General features: G+C 35.4%; 1 protein-coding gene across 1 annotated transcript; it reads right to left on the bottom strand.

Annotated features, from left to right (window-relative positions):
- Nucleotides 1-6,823: 6,823 nt before the first annotated feature.
- On the bottom strand, nt 6,824-17,901 carry LOC105319435 (WD repeat-containing protein 76). The gene is made up of 14 exons (XM_034462943.2): nt 17,714-17,901; nt 16,269-16,403; nt 15,756-15,842; nt 15,590-15,648; nt 15,381-15,501; nt 15,089-15,228; nt 14,230-14,383; nt 12,228-12,392; nt 11,996-12,117; nt 11,110-11,211; nt 10,648-10,803; nt 10,462-10,512; nt 10,004-10,106; nt 6,824-8,030 (listed from the first exon to the last, which is right to left on the bottom strand). Exons 1-14 carry the CDS (start codon nt 17,783-17,785, stop codon nt 7,881-7,883), a joined length of 1,617 nt encoding a protein of 538 aa, XP_034318834.2. The 5' UTR covers nt 17,786-17,901; the 3' UTR covers nt 6,824-7,880.
- Nucleotides 17,902-20,121: the final 2,220 nt, after the last annotated feature.

The following is a 20,121-nucleotide window of genomic DNA, read 5'->3' as shown; positions in this document are numbered from 1 at the left end:
AAGGAGGGGCGACCTGGAAATTTATAGTTCATCGGTTGCTAAACCTGAATTTCCATGGCTATACATGAACATGGTTTGTACTCCTGAATGACTTCATAATATACACGTATATACAAAATATGAAGAAGGTTCGTCGATGCTATTAACATTACTCAATCTTCATAAATATCATATACATGTACTTGTAAGTGCACCCAAACGGTTACCAACTTATTCATAACCTTGTGCTCCATTTCATTCAATCGTTTTCAATTTCATTAATTGAATTTAAACAAAAAGATGATAAATATGGTCTGGCTGGTTTTGCTCACTATATTTTATAAATTATCACCAGGGTGTCAAAAGTGAATCGAAGAATGCACTTTAACATTAAGAACCAAACCGTATAATATCGCTCTTTATCTTCTCGCAGTTGATGTACTCTCTGTTGCACCTGTACCTCTGTCGATGATATGGTGTTGTGTAGACATAAAATTCCTCCAAAACTCGTGGGAGTGTTGATAATAAGAGGAGAGGGAATCGCTTGTCATCACCCCCTACTCTACCCCCTGAGGTCACCCGGTTCTAGCTAGGGTTGTATACCGCGCCAGGAGAACTTTAACCAGGTTAGGTGTATCCGTTTTTTCGGGCAATACTCGTTCCGCATGACATAAATTATAGGTGAATATTTTTGCGAACATTGTCCTTAATTACTATAACATCCCAAATCTGAGAAGCGAAACCTGACGCTTTCTTTGTGCCAGGTTATGTATTTGGACATTTTCATCATCAGCCGTTTTGTGCGGCTGTAGCTTTTAATTACACAAACCAATTCCATCCTTCTCTCGCTCTATTTACTAGTATCTAGTCTTTCTGAGATAGTTAATTAATCATTCATTGATTCGTTGCGTTAGTGACAATGAACAGAAATTCAAAACAACAAATATTGTATCATATTCTATTGAATCAACAATAAAATAAAATTCCATCAGTATATACGCGTGTTCGCGTGGACGTTCTCGAGCAACAGTTTTCGTTAGCTAGTGCTAATGAACTTGTGAAAGTGTAGGAAGTCATTCATCACAATAATATGCTGTATCAGTGCTGCTGTACAATCTTACATTGGTTGAAGAGTTGACTTAGTTCAACTCTACACATCTCGTACTTTGCACCTACCAAATTCTGACAAAACAAGGATTTTTGGAAAAATAAATGTTAAATTCCAGCTGATAAGTAGCATTTCTTCAAGCCCCGTTAAATATGAAATATCACAGAAATTCCGGTATTGTAGAATTGTTTATAATTAGGGGTTGAAATCTGTGATGAATGTTTAATTAAATAAAGAAGGATTGGCGGAGCATACTAACTCTGGGTTCATCAGTACGGTGTTGTCATAGCACGAACACCTGTGCTGGATCAGACATTATTGGAAACACATTCCTGGGTATTTTAACAGGTCATGCTTCAAGAAATCCAAATACGTTCAAACGCAAACAAATGCTGAAAACTGTTAATGAGATTTCAATATGTATAGGAAATGGCACCAGGGCGCTCCAATGTGTGGATGTAACAATTCAATTTGTTTTTGCCAAAGCTATGTAAAGTGCACGACGATTAAACATCGATGATGCAAATCTGACCAATTCAATTTATTCTCACACTAGTTGCAAGGTCAAACAATATACACAAGGAAAGACGTGTCAGCCTGGACCGAGGTTTGGCCAAAACCTCACCTCAACAGGGTTTGGTCTTATAATGATGTTCTTTTACTTTGACATGCTTTCGTCCTTTATTGGTGCTGTTTTAGACATTTGTGTATCTAAATTGCAGTATCATCAAGGGAGTTTGGGGCTGCTGTCTTATAAATCAAATGAAAACTATGTACATGTATGTAAGCTGAACATGACTTCTAGCTCCCCAGAACCATGGTGATGGAACCATGTGACTGCTGACTAATGGCTGCTGACCAGTATATATATCATAGTTTTCAGTTAATTCAGTTTTCCTCTTAAAACGATAGAATGATATGAGAGAAACTAGATACTTTTCTAAACATATGTAATTATGTATAGTTACTATAAAATGAAGTCAAACTGGGAGTATAGGCCAATAATAGTTTTTATTTCCAATTTTGGGCCCAGAGGGCATACACGTATATAGACTAGAGAATGTGTATACAATCTTTGCGTCAACTTTCGATGTTTTCTATATGTCACGGTACCATACCAGGGATGACGTGACATAGTGAATAATACCAACAGTGGAGCACTAGCAGTGTCTCAGTTCAGTGGACATGTATATTTGTAAATATAAAAAATACTGTCATAGATACGCAATTTCAGATAAAATTGATCATAAAGCACTAACTCTTGCAAGACCTGCTTGTGAATATAATTTATGAATTTAAGAGCAGGTTAAATGTTTAGGGAATTTTGCGTTTTATGATTTCCATGAAAAGTTGGGTTTGATTTTTGATTTTTAATTCCTGTGAGCTTTTCTGCCCCGAAGATATTAAAGTCTCTCTGGCTTCGTGCGATTAATTCTGTCGACTGTGGGAATCAAATTACCCAATCAGATGGCGCTTTTCTGTTTTTTCTGCAGGATTTCATCGACACAATTACCGTCCAGGGAACAGCATGTAATGGACAAATCCAATCACGGAAAAACGCTACATTTAAAACAGCATCGGACGCCAATACGGCCATTATATACGTGATAGCTATGCACTCGGGTTCGCGGGAACTCTGTTTTGTTTCACAGCGGACTGATTTGATACAGTTACTAACGAGTTATCAAGTCAAGTCGCTGTGATGAGGTTTATAAAACAAATGGTTTGTATATCAACATGTACTGGTGTTGTCGTCCTTGGAATGACGCAGGTATGTGTAGATGACGATGCATTGTGCGTACTGAAAGTAGAGTGTTCAATTACTTTTTTTTAGTATCTATCACGAAACAAGAAATAACGCGTATTGCATAGGTTCCACGTTGAAAATATTTCTCAGAGAGAGAGAGAGAGAGAGAGAGAGAGAGAGAGAGAGAGAGAGAGAGAGAGAGAGAGGAGAGAGAGAGAGAGATTTCCCAATTCCCCAAACTTTAAATATTTACAATAGCATATTAAAAATTTACAAGTCCCAGACACTGATATAATTTACAATTGCGACTTGTAAATTTACAATTGCAAAGAATTTATGTCTCACATCGTGATTTTGGGGGAGTTGATATTTAAATGAATTTCTCTATGGAATCACTCGCACCGGAAATGATGTGGACTTCTGCACTATAGATAATTGAATCCGCATCATAAAATAGTCCTTTAAAAGAGTTTTACTGTTATTCACTAAGAGCATAATTGGTATTCATTTTAGTACTTTATGTTGAACAGGATTGCTACCTAAAATGAATGAAATATTTACAGCCATTATAATAAACAATAAGGCGCATCATCACTTAGAAATAAAAAAAAAATAACACAACAGGAGTAAAGATACATGCATAGGAAGGAATTGCTTGCATATACTGACTCGATTACTAGTATCCCATGTTAAAGGGACCTAGACACGATTTGAGATCAAAACTTCATTTTTCATTTATTATGTTTAAAATTGTTTACTTGTGCATTTTGAATGACTGACAAAAATTGAATGTTAGAAATCAAGTTACATGATACAGGCATAATAGTTCATTGTTATGTAAACAAAGCTCGAGTCTTAAATTTGTTTACAAATAATGCAAAGTACAGAAATTCCCATTTCTCTGACAAAATGACTCTTGCCAAACAAGATAAACTTATTCAATGTGTTTATGAATAATATTATCAACCAAACAGCAACATTAGATTGAAACACATAGCAATACCACATACGAGGGTTGTCCAAATTAGCGTAGACAGGACACAAAATTTATAATCTGTTCACTGCAATTTCATTAGACTTCTATTTTTTCTTCAATGACCCTTTGGCAAACAATACTGAAAAATTCAAATCTGTACTTTATTTATTTCTCGAGGAAATGAATAATTAGTAACAACAAGATTTGTCAGGCGGCGCAATGTGCGACGTCGAACATTTCCAGTTTTACGTTGTTGCTAAACCCTCCACATCGTTTACGATAACATTTACGTTTTATTTCCGAAAAAGTCTTAGAAAAAATATTATCTTTGAACAAGTAACCCGAGTGCACATTCAACATATATTTCTAGTTTTTTTTAAAAAAATATTTTCTTAGTACAAACGATCTGTCGGCTCCAATACTTGCCCTGTATTACTTGCTATCTAACGTCCGTCTTGCCTAAAAGTGTCGTTCAGCATTTTGACGCCCATTGATATCGTTCGGAGTTTCTTTTTTCCATTTATTGTCATCATACTTGTTCAAATATTTTCAATGCTGTTTAACTACTTATATAATACAAAACATATTTTTAATCCATTTTGTTAATTTCATTTACTTCCAAAGCCGCTTAGGATTTATTTCATGGTCTTTACAAAATTATATCAGTTACTGCTGCGTCACCTTAAACGCTGACATCATTTTATTACGAGTTAACTTTTCAACTTGTCACAAAACGCGCTATAAAATATTTAAAAGTTTTGTTATAGCCAAAACATTTTTTTTTTAGTAAATAATAGAATTATTATCAAATACCAATGCATGTTTTATTTGAATTTTTTCATTCGAAAAGTACTTTTCCTCGCAATTTTCATTTTATTATGTTGATTTTAAATTTTTGTTTTTGACATTGGGCCGCATGTCGAATTTCTGATCTAACATGCTTTCATTTCACTAATTTAATCTCAAACAATATTTGATTTTAAAACATTATTTGAATGTAAATTTCTTGAAACCTTTGTGGCACAAATTTCATCTTCCTTTGTCTTAGATTACCTGAATAACGCCACTTGTCTACGCTATTTTGGGACAACCCTCGTATATGTAAACAATAACAAGACTCGAGCTTTGTTTACGCTAAAAAGAATTTTATCTTGCTTGTAACTCAATAATTGACTTTCAAATTTTGGCGAATCATTTAAAATAATCATATTGACCATTCTAGTTACTAATATTGGAAAAGTAAAATTTAAAAATTTTCAGCTCAACTCGTGTCCAAGTCCCTTTAAATATAAGGTTATTTTTTAGAGGGGGAGGGGGTGTACCTTAACAAGGCTAATTTTTCAACTGACAATTTTTTTTTCATAACTCTGTCGACAATTTCTAGAATATTTGCACTTAACGTTATTTATTCCCGGAAAGAGCAACAAGCTAACACAATGGGTAAAATCGTATGAGACTCCCAAGGACTTTCCCTTCAGATAAACTGTAACTGTACATGTACGTCCCCATTACATCTGAACAGAAATAGTCCCGACTATTTATTTTTCATAAGATTTATTAATATTTAATATTTGCAAATGAGAGGTTTATCATTTTTTTGTTTAAATTTTCTTTATCCCAAGGTGAGTCGTGTATTTTACAAATCATGTATTGGAGTCGACTCCCCCAAGCTTTCCCTAGCGTCAGGGGTTGTGTACATGGATCTAGGGAGGAATGTGATACTTGTATATGTATTATCTAAAATTGTTTCGTTTCATCCCAATATGCACGAATGACAGTGCATCACAATTAAGACATACAATCCCTGTTTTAAAAACCTAGTCAATATTCAGCATTTTAAAATGGAGTAAAATTTTAAATTTCTTTTTTCAAATTAAAAAAAAATTGTGGATGCCGCAGCCGGTCTCGCAATTACAGCTTGGGATTAAAAGCTAATGATGTAACCAAGAGAGCTTTTCTGGCCAAAAAGCATAGAAACAAGACAGATAAAACAAAAGTTTGTTTAAAGTACGTAAAAAATAGGAATGTCTCAACTCTCTTGATTTTGCAGTAAAAACGTTCGTTATTCAATATTCCATGCGGTCTGAAGACATCGTTGTAAGAAATATTTACGAACAAAAAAACCCATGAAATATTTACGAACAAAATAACCCAACGTAACACTGACATTTCAGGGAAAACGGAATCAGCGGTCATAAATCAGAATTTATACCCTGTTGTGGGAGGGATGTCAGAAAGGAACGACCCAAACGATGACCAGATATAATTAAAAAAGGAAATGAAAACATAAAACGGTGCCCAGGGGAGGTAACTGGATATGTGCAGCAGCAGTCCCTTACACAGTGCCCGTGTGATAGATGGAGACCCGGGCACAGTAAATTCCCAACGGCCTGTGTAAGAAAGGCCATTCATCATGATAAGTGGGGGAACGACTATAGGAGTTCCTGACAAAATTTATGAATTTGTTGATTTTTGGACAAATATAAAATCAACTTTTTAGTTCTGGTTGAGATCTGCGGTGCACCCATTTATCAGGTTCTCCTATGCTTTATTTCTGGGTGATACATCCAAGACCATTTTCGTGTTTCTTTTTCTGACACATTAAAAGAGCTGGGTGTAACTGTATTAGTAACTGTATTCTTCTTCTTCGGAGAATGAACTCTATCAAGTTATAGCAAATTTCTATAAACGTATATATTCTCTTTACTATATGATAGTTATGGCTGAACAAATCATTCATAAATCAATTTTGGGGAAGATCTGGTGTTTATTCATTGACACACCGCCTCCTTAATAGTATGGCACTTTGATCCGGTTATTTTTATGTACTCAAGTTTTGCTCCGTTTTATTTCTTACTGATGAAGAACACTTTTTAAACCAGTTAATAAATTTAAATTATTTAGGCATATCTGGAACAGTTTTTTTTTTGTAACTCTAATGAGTTAATTGATGGGTTGACAAAACGATGGAAGAACTGAAGACAGAGTCAGGCATGACAAGCTTGTATCTGGCCATATATACAATGTATACTGTAGGGCATAAGGCATTAAAATGACAAATTCAGAAACATTCTCATTTTCATTTCAAGTTTAATATAATCCAAAAATACAAAAAAAGTATAAAAATCCATGGCTTTTCAAAATAAAGAGAGAAGAAAACCCCAAATTGATAATGTCATCGATGTGTTATTGACAAAAAATCCCCAGGAAAATTGAAGACAATGAAAATACTAGCAATACATTTATAAAAGACTTTCAATTCTTTACCTCTTAAAAAGTTGAAAACAAAACTGTGAACACATGATTTGCAACAAAAAATTTAGATGAAGAAACTAGTCTAAGTTTACTAAAAATCTATAGCTAAGGGAAATCAGAGAACAAAGAATCTCTTAATCTCTTGTTACATCAATATATTACCCGTATAACCAACTTAGGTACATTTTTTTGCTTCTATAGAATAGTCATAATATACATCTAAGTTCATGAGTCACAAATAAGTAGGCTGTGTTTTTGTACAATACGGATATGTCCATACAGATTAACATACAGGCCACTAATCATCATCATCATCATCATCATCATCATCGTCATCATCATCATCATTATCAAACATCAAATCCTATAACAGATTAAATGAAATGATGTTTTTAAATTTTCTAAAATATGTCTAAAAGAATAATGCTGCCTTTAGAGTACAACTTACTCACCTGTCCCTGTTTATCAATGTGCTCAACACATTATTCTCCCTCCAACAGCCTTCTCTGTACAAGTTGTATATATGACATAGTACTAACATTGACACCGGGTCAAATGCTAACAAGTCAAAAACCATACCAGTCTGTCAGTAATATAGGAACACATAATCGGAACACATAAAATCAGCCACATCTTTGACTGCTCTAATCCCAGCTTTCTTTTGTCAGGTTTAGTATTCAAAGGGTTCACTGGCCTATTTGTGATCATAGTTTTCCTGAAAACCAGGTGATCCTTCATCACCTGAGCGCTAGTCCCTGCCATTGTCTCATCTGTCTGTACTTTGATGTCATGAACTTTGTCATGGTGACTCCGACCTACATAAAGACATGGACTCTCCCACTGGAGTTCCCACCCACTAGGACGTTCCGGGTTGGGTGGAACACGTTGAGGGAGCAGACTGAGCCCAGGACCTCGGGGTCACTCAGATTACGCAGGATGTTACCCTCACAGTCGTACACCTGGATCTGTAACAGACGGGAGGTAACTCTTGTATAAGAATTCAACTTGAAGAGTGATGGACAAATGCAATCACAAAAATACATGTATACATCTATTGTCTCCTGTAAGATATCAAATGGTCATATACCAAGTACATGTAAATTTTGATTAAATGAAAATACAATTTAGGACAAAGTGGCACCTATTGTAAACAAACTATTACAGATGTATATGCATGCCCTAAATATCAACAAGATTTGTAGCAGATATTAAAAAAACAAAAATTTAAAATATATGTAGTTTTGTTATTCAACATATAAAATGACTTCTTGCCTTTGAAAATGAAGCCTCGCAGTTCTAAACCAATCATTTTCCAATGACACTTGCAAAACTTAATTTAGGGCACCAGAATCTACTAGATACCAACTAACACCAGCAAGAGAGGTAACCCCTCAGAGGACTACTGATATTGTACTCCATGGTTGACTACTGATATCGTACTCCATGGTTGACTACTGATATTGTACTCCATGGTTGACTACTGATATTGTATTCCATGGTTGACTACTGATATTGTACTCCATGGTTGACTACTGATATTGTACTCCATGGTTGACTACTGATATTGTATTCCATGGTTGACTACTGATATTGTACTCCATGGTTGACTACTGATATTGTACTCCATGGTTGACTACTGATATTGTATTCCATGGTTGACTACTGATATTGTATTCCATGGTTAACTACTGATATTGTATTCCATGGTTGACTACTGATATTGTATTCCATGGTTGACTACTGATATTGTACTCCATGGTTGACTACTGATATTGTACTCCATGGTTGACTACTGATATTGTACTCCATGGTTGACTACTGATATTGTACTCCATGGTTGGTTACTGATATTGTATTCCATGGTTGACTACTGATATTGTACTCCATGGTTGACTACTGATATTGTACTCCATGGTTGACTACTGATATTGTACTCCATGGTTGGTTACTGATATTGTACTCCATGGTTGACTACTGATATTGTACTCCATGATTGACTCCTGATATTGTACTCCATGGTTGGTTACTGATATTGTATTCCATGGTTGACTACTGATATTGTACTCCATGGTTGACTACTGATATTGTACTCCATGGTTGACTACAGATATTGTACTCCATGGTTGGTTACTGATATTGTATTCCATGGTTGACTACTGATATTGTACTCCATGGTTGACTACTGATATTGTACTCCATGGTTGACTACAGATATTGTATTCCATGGTTGACTACTGATATTGTACTCCATGGTTGACTACTGATATTGTACTCCATGGTTGACTACTGATATTGTACTCCATGGTTGACTACTGATATTGTACTCCATGGTTGGTTACTGATATTGTATTCCATGGTTGACTACTGATATTGTACTCCATGGTTGACTACTGATATTGTACTCCATGGTTGGTTACTGATATTGTACTCCATGGTTGACTACTGATATTGTATTCCATGGTTGACTACTGATATTGTACTCCATGGTTGACTACTGATATTGTACTCCATGGTTGGTTACTGATTTTGTATTCCATGGTTGACTACTGATATTGTACTCCATGGTTGACTACTGATATTGTACTCCATGGTTGACTACTGATATTGTACTCCATGGTTGGTTACTGATATTGTATTCCATGGTTGACTACTGATATTGTATTCCATGGTTGACTACTGATATTGTACTCCATGGTTGACTTCTGATATTGTACTCCATGGTTGACTTCTGATATTGTACTCCATGGTTGACTACTGATATTGTACTCCATGGTTGGTTACTGATATTGTATTCCATGGTTGACTACTGATATTGTACTCCATGGTTGACTACTGATATTGTATTCCATGGTTGACTACTGATATTGTACTCCATGGTTGACTTCTGATATTGTACTCCATGGTTGACTTCTGATATTGTACTCCATGGTTAACTTACCCGCCTCGGTCTCTCCATGCTTCCCACAACAAACACATCCTCCCGTGAGGGATGCCACGCTGCACGAAACGGGGTCAGCCACCTCCCAACATGGTTGTTGTGTCTGAAAATAGTAACACAGTCATACATTTCATATATTAAAATAAACTGACATTAAATCAAAATGCATTTTATTTATTTTTTTCAATTTTGTTTCTGTAATAATGGGTGTTATGAGGTATCATGGTAATAAAGTTAGATAAAGTGAATTACAAAAGCTGAAACTGACATACAATAAGCCGAAAAAATGTCCAGGTCATGGTTCCCACAATGTTGTTTATAGTTAACACAGTCATGAATAAACAACATAGTATATTGTCATGCTACATGTAATGCATTATTACAATATTTGCTGCAATACTACCATTGTCTCATACTTATTTTATCAATATGACGACCTGCAGCTAGCAATGACTTACTTGATAACTTTCCTCTTCCCCAGCTTTCCTGAGTCTGTGCACTCCACTACACTGAAACATACAAGATTTAAACTTACAAACAAAAACCTATAAAGCTCAATCTAGTTCAGCCAGTCATGAAAAGAATGACCACACAATAAAGCGATAGTATTTACTGTCATTCCCATTATTCCCTACACTACTCACTTGAGCGTTCCGTCCAGAGAGGTGGTCAGTATATGGTTCCCAGTCAGCGGTGAGAAGTAGGCGCTGTACACATTCTTACTGTGGACGATCTGATCCAGCCATTTGTTACTCTTACCTCCTGATTTCAAATTCCTCAGGTCCCAGATCTTGGCAGTACTGTAACAGAACACATCAGTCATAAAAGGGGAGAAACTTGTCTATATCTACTAGTAAATCTACTTTGTACTTTTGACTTCCAAAAAATGCAAAACAAAAAAAACTGTCTGAGAGACAAAACTGTAATCTGTATTTAATTCCCTGCATATTTTCAGGGTAAATTGTGGATTAATTTTATAATGTCAGTATCATTACAATCCACTATACTTTTACAGTCGGAAGAATTTTTCTTTCTACCATAATAAGCCAACTCTTGCAGTGAATGAAATCACTAGATAAATGATATATCATGAGAAGACTGCTCACCAATCAGTGCTGCCGGTGACAATCAGGTGATTGTTGATTGGATGAACAGACACCGTCCTCAAAGATTTCTGATGAAGCCAATACACATGCTCAGCATCCGTCCTGTAAAAAATTTCAGTTGAAATATCATGTCCAAATGCAAGATGGTTGATCTAATATCAATTCTGAAAAAAGATACTGTGGTATCGGTATTTTGTATACAAGCCAAGTTACAGTTTGGTAGTCAGAGACAAGGCAATCAATGATGAGTAACATGTAAAGGCTACAGAGGATTTCTTGCAATCATGTTGATGTCACTGGTCAGATTACCATAACTACGCCACAAGCAGCACGGGAGAAACAGAAGTACTGCACCAATCAGGTCACATAATTTGTCACTTACCCAGGGGTTCTCCTGTCTACCAAGGCTGTCACTTACCCAGGGGTTCTCCTGTCTCCCAAGGCTGTCACGTACCCAGGGGTTCTCCTGTCTACCAAGGCTGTCACTTACCCAGGGGTTCTCCTGTCTACCAAGGCTGTCACTTACCCAGGGGTTCTCCTGTCTACCAAGGCTGTCACTTACCCAGGGGTTCTCCTGTCTACCAAGGCTGTCACTTACCCAGGGGTTCTCCTGTCTCCCAAGGCGGTCACTTACCCAGGGGTTCTCCTGTCTACCAAGGCGGTCACTTACCCAGGGGTTCTCCTGTCTCCCAAGGCTGTCACTTACCCAGGGGTTCTCCTGTCTACCAAGGCTGTCACTTACCCAGGGGTTCTCCTGTCTACCAAGGCGGTCACTTACCCAGGGGTTCTCCTGTCTACCAAGGCGGTCACTTACCCAGGGGTTCTCCTGTCTACCAAGGCGGTCACTTACCCAGGGGTTCTCCTGTCTACCAAGGCAGTCACTTACCCAGGGGTTCTCGTGTCCACAAAGGCTACTGTGCCATCTTGCTGAGAGTAAACAAGTGTGTCAGCTGAGTGGAAATCAAAGTTTTTCAGCAGATTGTCCTCATCCTCATCTGTGGCATACACCTACAGGAAATATAAATATTGTAAACACTTGACAAAATTAAACCTGTTTGTTCACTAAGTATCAATCCTCATAATATTAACTGTAGTGAAAACTGATTAATGTTTGATACCTCATTGAACACAGTCTTCTGAAGATCACAGCAACGGGAAGTTCCATCATAGCTACATGATATGATGTGCAGGTGGTTGTAGGGCGACACTCGGAGATCGTTGATTGGTCGAGAGTGCGGGTGATAGACCACTATACCGTCTGTATCATCCGATTTGTCATGGACCTGGATAACAAAAACATTGGTGACAGCACAGTAAATGTTACCAAACTACTGAAGTTACAAGGTTAACAGTAAATGTTACTGAATACTAAAGGTACATGGTGTACAGTAAATGTTACCCAACTACTAAAGGTTCAAGGTGTACAGTAAATGTTACCCAACTACTACAAGTAAAAGGTTAACAGTAAATGTTACTCAACCACTAAAGGTACATGATGTACACCAAATGTTACCCAACTACTACAAGTACAAGGTTTGCAGTAAATGTTACCAAACTACTAAAGGAACAAGGTGTTCAGTAAATGTCACTTAACTTCTAAAGGTACATGGTTTAAACCAAATGTTACAAACATACTAAAGATAGAGTACAAGGTGTACAGTAAATGTTACCCAACTCCTAAAGGTACAGTACAAGGTGTTCATTAAATGTTACCCAACTACTAAAGGTACAGTACAAGGTGTACAGTAAATGTTACCCAACTACTAAAGGCATACTTGCCAACCTCCAACATGTGAAAATCTGGTCATGACCAGATTTGGAAAGTAAAAAATCTGGTCATAGCGCGTAACGACATTCACGACATATTTATCATGCATTTCATAGGTATATACAATAGAAATATGTGTTAAAACTTATGTGTAATACATGTACTTTATTGCAAAGAACCATTTTAACTAACAGTTGCTGATTTTGAATTTTGTAAAGTGATCTGACACAGAAAATAGTAGGTTGTGTTCAGCTGAAAAAAAAAAATGCAAAAAGAGTTTCTGCTACATTAACCTTGCTTTTGAACTCTGTAAATGATGGCATGAAAGTTGTAAGCGACTTGGAAGACTTTTGTGTATTAAAAAGCACTCTATACATGACTTAGCGTTTTTGAATGTTTAGTCAGATCATTTTGAGCACAAAATCCAATATTCAAATGTGCGTTACATAGAACGCAAAAGCCTCGTTTTGTACTCGATTACTTTGTTTTACCTATGGAAATTCATTTTCCCAGATATGTTGATAGGTAGCGACAAAAATATCGTTTTCTTTTTGTTGGTTTTGATTCCGTTGGCCCCGATGAAGACCTTTTCCTATTGGAGGCCATCAAACTTAATGATTTAAACCTTCGCTTAGTCAAAACAACTCACGATAATAATTACACTTATTAAATAATGTGTCTATTAAAGCCATCGGCATTGTTTACGCGTTACGTAAATCCAAGCTTAGCTTGGGTTGATAACTGGAAGTCAAACGCGCAACGTAATTTACGAACCAAATCCGGAAATCGGGAGATTTTCGGGTTGTTTGACAAAAATCGGGTGAAAAGCATGACCCGCCGGGTCATAAAAAATAATCGGGTGAAGGGTTGAAAAATCGGGTGTGACCCGACGAAATCGGGTCAGTTGGCAAGTATGACTAAAGGTACAGTACAAAGTGTACAGTAAATGTTACCCAACTACTAAAGGTACAGTACAAGGTGTACATAATGTTACCCAACTACTAAAGGTACAGTACAAGGTGTACATAATGTTACCCAACTACTAAAGGTACAGTACAAGGTGTACAGTAAATGTTACCCAACTACTTAAAGTACAAGGTTTAAGTTCTTTCATATATGCATGCATGGCAGTCAAACAAATCCAATCATTCTATACAAACAATGATCTTTCTGTTCTCATTACTGCTTCAATGACGTTACAAAAAACACATTTGACTGAAAATTTCTTTAATAGGTTTCATCTAAACTTGTCATTCCTTGGAAGGAAAGTAAGTTGTTAGTATCGACACAAGTTCCTCTACAACTGAGAGGGAGGGGTATAAATGACCTTGATATATAAAGGGTCCACCTACCACATCCCAGAATCCCAGCTTTCCCCACTTGTCCCCGGCCATGACCAGTGTTCTGTCATGGGCAGGGTGGATAGCCAGGGAGAAGATCCTCTCCGGGACAACTTTGGACACCCCCTCCTCTCCTAGTCTCAGCTGGTTCAGGTCTTTCACAAAACTGTAATAGAGAATATGTAATAAAGAATATGTAATAAAGAATATGTGTCAAGTGTTCTTGTTCACCAATAAATTATCAATAAAGAATAAAATCAAAATAATTTGAACACACTGACTACTCTCAGTAGCTTTTTTTTTTTTTTACTAAAGCTTCGTGTAATTAAAAGTTTGTAGGTTGTTTTAATGTCACACAATAACAATATTTTAGTAAGTAAGTAATTGTTTATCATAGTGACAGTGTGCATGACATTCATATCATGCAAAGTATGTCAAATAATCGTAATTTGCACCCGGCCCTTTGGACCTCTAAGTCACTTTATACAATTGTAACTTTATAAATGCATGATTTTAAATTTTATAATAAATTAACCTTTGGACATTGATAAATAACATTTCTGATGTACAATATTTTAACACAGTTACTTTTGAATATTATTTTTCTTTCTCATGCAGTCGATGATTTCTTGTGCGGTCTCCAAAATATTTTTTAAATTCATTAAATATTGAATGAAAAAAAATTTGATTTGTAAATGAGGAAGACTCATGTACTACTTTTTTTCGGGAAGTATACCTGGACGTAACATCTTTTGAAAAGTGAAACATTGTTCCATGAGTGTCCAGAAGTTACACATTGCCAAATTCTCTACTTGGTTAAGTGAGTTTTGATCATGGAGATTGACAGAAGTTTTAATGATACAATGCTTACTTAGTGAGAGGTCTGGTGTCTGTCGTCTTGGAGGAGACTTTTGCTGAACCAAGACGTGACACGAGATGAATGTGATCCTCAACAGAGTTACCACTGAACAGGGCATCCTCCATACCCATTGGGCCTGATGGTTTTCTAGCCTGAAAAAAAAACCCATCAAATAGTACATATATAGAGGACAATAGAGCAAAAGTGGAAAAAAAATAATAATTAACCTTAATATTTGTGCGAAGAAATATAACCCATTCAAAAATATCATTTGATTCATATTTAAATGTAGTTAAACACAAACATGTTGATCGATCTGTGGTTCCTCTGCTGGCAGTTCAGGGAGAGGCTGACCCTCAGGGTCGATCCTCTGTAGCCTCATGCTCCGCCGACTAGGGCCCGGGGCAGGTTTGGGAATCTTGACCCTGTATCATTCAGAATAAACTCAGTAAGGGATCAGCTTAAAATTTTAATTACACCACTGATTCAGAGAGAAACAAATACCACCAATACCTTTTTGTTGCTGGCTTTGGTTTGTATTTCTTGGATGACATCTTAAGGTCTACTTTAGTCTGAAAAAAAAAAAAACCAATTATGCCTCTTATCCTTTCCTCTGTAGTTTTATTAAATATCATAGCTCTACTTGACAGAAATAAAACATCATATTCCCTAAACCCACCTCCTGGAAGCCCAGACTAGAGAAGATGGCCGCATTGTCCTGGAGGTTCTTTTGTCTCTGGGACTCCAAATCCAAGTCGTCCTCATCCTGCAATAACAATGGAATATGTAAACATTTCCATGGAACTCCAGTGACAACCTAATACATGTAATAATACTCATTATTATCATCATAAACATTTCTTAGTACTGTCAAACATTAACATCTACATAGGAACAAATTAAAACTTTGAGCTAGGGTTAAGATTCCATATATATTGAGGATAAAATGCATGAAGAATAAGGGACTGGGACTTCCAAATCACTGAATAAACATAACCTTGGTATTGAAGATTACTAATGTCTCTGTTCGAGTTGCTAAAGCTAACTCATCTTCGATTGATCTTTGTGTCTTCCAAGTTTGATTAAGTCTTTAAAGATGACAAACACCAACTTTTGCCTCTAACCCTGATTCTCTCAATGCTTGCAGTACTGACTTAAGCAAAGGCATGAAAAGTCTGGTGTTACTTTTTACCTCACTATTTGTATTTTCCTCTTTCATTCCCTTTATCTCCAACTTTGTAAAGTCAGGTGGGCTCGGTATAGGGATGTTCACTGGAACCGAAGTCAGTGGAGTTTTGGGCTCCATTTTAATTGATGACAACGCATTCTAAATACAATACAAATTGTTAATCTTACATATTAATAGGCAGTTGTGTAATTTAAATCAAAGTCAAGTTTTTTGTTTTTCAATTCAAGCTGTAATTTTGCTATAAACAATCTTGCAGCAATGTTAAGTGTCCAAGACTTAAATTATAGCTGGAAAACTTCATTGTTAAAATCAACGGAAAAAGTTCCAAGCTATTTTTACATGCATCAAAATCTCTTCATTTAATTCAAGTTTACTCATAGCAGTACGAGTCTTCAAACCATTATACATATAGTTTATAAATAGTCATTTACTTTACATGAAACTTTTTAAGATAATAAATTTCCCAAGAGCTATCAAATGGAATGCAGATTGTGTCTTCAAAGTTGATGACATCATATTGTATGAAGTACAGACAAGTTGACTCTCTACATGTCGCTGTGAAATCAATCAGGGAGCATTAACATACCTGCACTGTGTTTGTTTGTTTTGTTTTTTTTTCAAATTATTTGGACTGCATTAATAAATTTTGGTCTATCATTTTTGATTCTTCATTGCAGGCAGTTGCATTTGATGCAAATAGAGCACCTATTTCTCTTTCAATCCTCTTTAGAGAACTCAAAAACAGCCTGGATAACAGACACTTGTCTTTGATCAGCTGTTTGTGGCCATGACTGTAACCTTCCTAAAATATTTTTCTACACGATTTCACCTATTATTTTTATACATTATTTTTATACATTAAAGTCAATTGTTCGTCATCTTTGTTTTGACAACAAACGTTATTCTTTTGATGGCATAAATTTATTAAGCGATTGTATAAAATTACAGCAGCGAGCACCACAAATTCCCACTTAAAGTTAAAGGGGCATGGTCATGATTTGGGTCAAAAAATATTTTCCGATTTTAATGTTTACAATGCTTCAGTAAGGCATTTCTAATAGTCAATCAAAATTTGAGTGTCATTCGTTGAGTTATAGGCGAGTTACAGAACTTAACATTCTTTGCTATGTTAACAAAGCGTCTGTTTACATTTTGAATGTTGAAGTGAAAATTCCAGTTTAGGACCAAAAATGAATGTGAAAAGATTTTCAAATCAGTTTAAAAATTATTTTGAACTTGTTTACATGACAAAGAATTGTGAGCTCTGTATCTTTCTTATAACTCCACGAATGACCCTCTCATTTAATCATTGAGCATGCATTTTTAAAGCATTGTAAATAATAAAATCAGAAAATTAGAATTTGGCCAAAATCGTGACCATGCCCCTGTTAAAAACGGGTTAAAAACAATAACAATACACACCGCGAACTGTCAAACTATCAAGATACCTTCATTTTCTTCTGTTCATTCTTGTCTTCACCTTTTGGTGACGCACGTTTCCTCGAGCTTCGACGGATCATTTTTACCACGCTTTGTTTTGCTGAATTACACAAAAATTCACCTCCTGGCTTCTCGCAAATTTTTGTTACACAACATTCCCGCGTAAAGTCCTTTGACCTCCTAACACAAAAGAGTTCCACAAATAATAATTTTAGAATCGAAAAGCACAAAAAACTTTCCGGAATAATATCCCGATGTTTTACATCTTTTTGAACCCCCCCCCCCCCCCCCCCCCCCCGAAATGTTTATATAGACCTACTGCATGTACTATATATATAATGTAGTTGTAACTCTTAAACTTATTGAAAAACTTGTTGAATTGAAAAGACTACCACATTCATCCCGAATATCAGAACTTGGCTTAATTAAAACAATATATTTTTTCTTTTGGTTCAAGTCTACACGAATGTATGATATTGGAATTTCATAAATTGACACTTTGTACATGTTTAAAAATAAATTATCCCAATTTAGTTTACACTGGTACGAATTTGGTAACATTTCTGATCAAAATTTTGTGATATGGGTTATATATATAACTATAGAGAAAAAGAAAAGAAAAAGAAAAATACTGTTCATGTTCACACATAAATCTGGAGTATTTTAATATTTAAAGTTTCAATGTACATACGAGGTGATTGATATTTTTACTAAGTACACGTAAATGGATCAGAGATTTTCTTGCCAAGGTTTTCAGTTTACATGTTTCTTGTCACACCTCTTCACTAGGGTCCTGATTAACCAGCCATGTAATGTTCAGTTAATTCACAAAATATGGACAAATTGTGTACTTACAAAAGTACAATAAACACCACATTTATAGATAAATTAATTTTATTCTCACATGTACAATAAAAGTTACAATATTTGCCAATAAAATACAACATCATTTATAGAAATATGTGAATTTTCAAATTGAATATACATGTATACAATGTATATGTTCAAAACTGCCAACTAAAAATTCACTTCTTAAATCACTGGATGCATACAACCAAATAAGCTTCATACAACCTTTAATTACATTTTACATGCATAACATATAATCCAATAGATATAAAAGGAATCATGGGATGTCTGTGGCATGCTGAAGATGTGAAACAGATGAAAAGATGTGTCACACTCTAGAGCCATTTTAACAAGAGCGTAAACTTTTGATGGGATGGTATGATCTAGTTTTCCAATCAATACAAGCAGTCAAATACTGAGTAACTTCTGATTTGCTAATTAAGAGAAGCCCACCAATATTCATAGACTGTAAAAACTGGAATTTTTTTTTAAAGGTCTACTCTTGTGAAAAATTGACAGTAAGTTTTAAGCGAAATGTCCCCGGATAAAATTGGACAAGTGTCGTAGCGTTCAATGTTTTCACATCCATTACCAAATGACTGGATAATTAATCATGAGTAGACCCCACCTACATCAAATTGGAGTTTGACACTTACTGTACTGCACAAAGTCTGATGTCTTGTTAAAACAGCTCTAATCTTGCTAATTTTACATATATCTTACCACTTCATCGCTTAGTTATTGGAAATTATGCAAATGTATGGTAAATTTATATAATACTAGTATGTTAAACAATGAATAATTTAGGTCAATACTTTGAACTCTTATATCTTAATATCTAAAGAGTGCATCATTTTGCTGTGAGGGTGGTTTCATACACATATCCTTTCATTATCAGCTGTGCATGAATTTCTTACAGCTAGATTAAGGGGAATTTCTCTCATACTGTCATTTTTCTAAAAATAATTGGAACAATGACGAAACATCTACTCCATATTCTAACAAAATCAAAACACTATAAACCAAAAAATGATCACCTGCAAACAAGCAAGACATACACAACATAACATAAATACATGTACATAACCTCACACTGCACTGATGAAGGTTCTCTAGGGAAAAAACCTGTTGGTAATCATGTGGCCAACACATACGTGTGAAAGAAGTATAAAGCACTTTATAACAGTAATTGAAATCATTTAAAAAAATAATCTCAGATTTAAGACATAATTGCTTGAAGAGATGACAAGGAAATTGACATTTTGGTCGCTTATTTATCTTTCAAGTAGATTTGTTTACACAATATGGTCCCAAAAGTTCATAAAACATCATCACAACAAAACTGATAAATTCTTAAAAAGGTTAACTATTTCTCACTTTATTTTTGCAAGAAAAAAAATAACCTTATATAAATTCAACATCACTGCATGATCACCGATATTCAATATATGACCAAAAAATAAAATAAAATTTGGCCCGCTACAAATTTAAAATGACTCAAATATAATATCAAAACTTGAAATATCAATCAACACACAATTTAAAAAAAAAAAATAAAACCATTAAA

The sequence above is a fragment of the Magallana gigas genome, chromosome 5 (assembly GCF_963853765.1).
Source record: "Magallana gigas chromosome 5, xbMagGiga1.1, whole genome shotgun sequence".
Classification (NCBI taxonomy): Eukaryota; Metazoa; Mollusca; class Bivalvia; order Ostreida; family Ostreidae; genus Magallana; species Magallana gigas.
The sequence above is the reverse complement of the archived record's forward strand: the minus strand, read 5'-3'. Positions and strand labels throughout refer to the sequence as shown.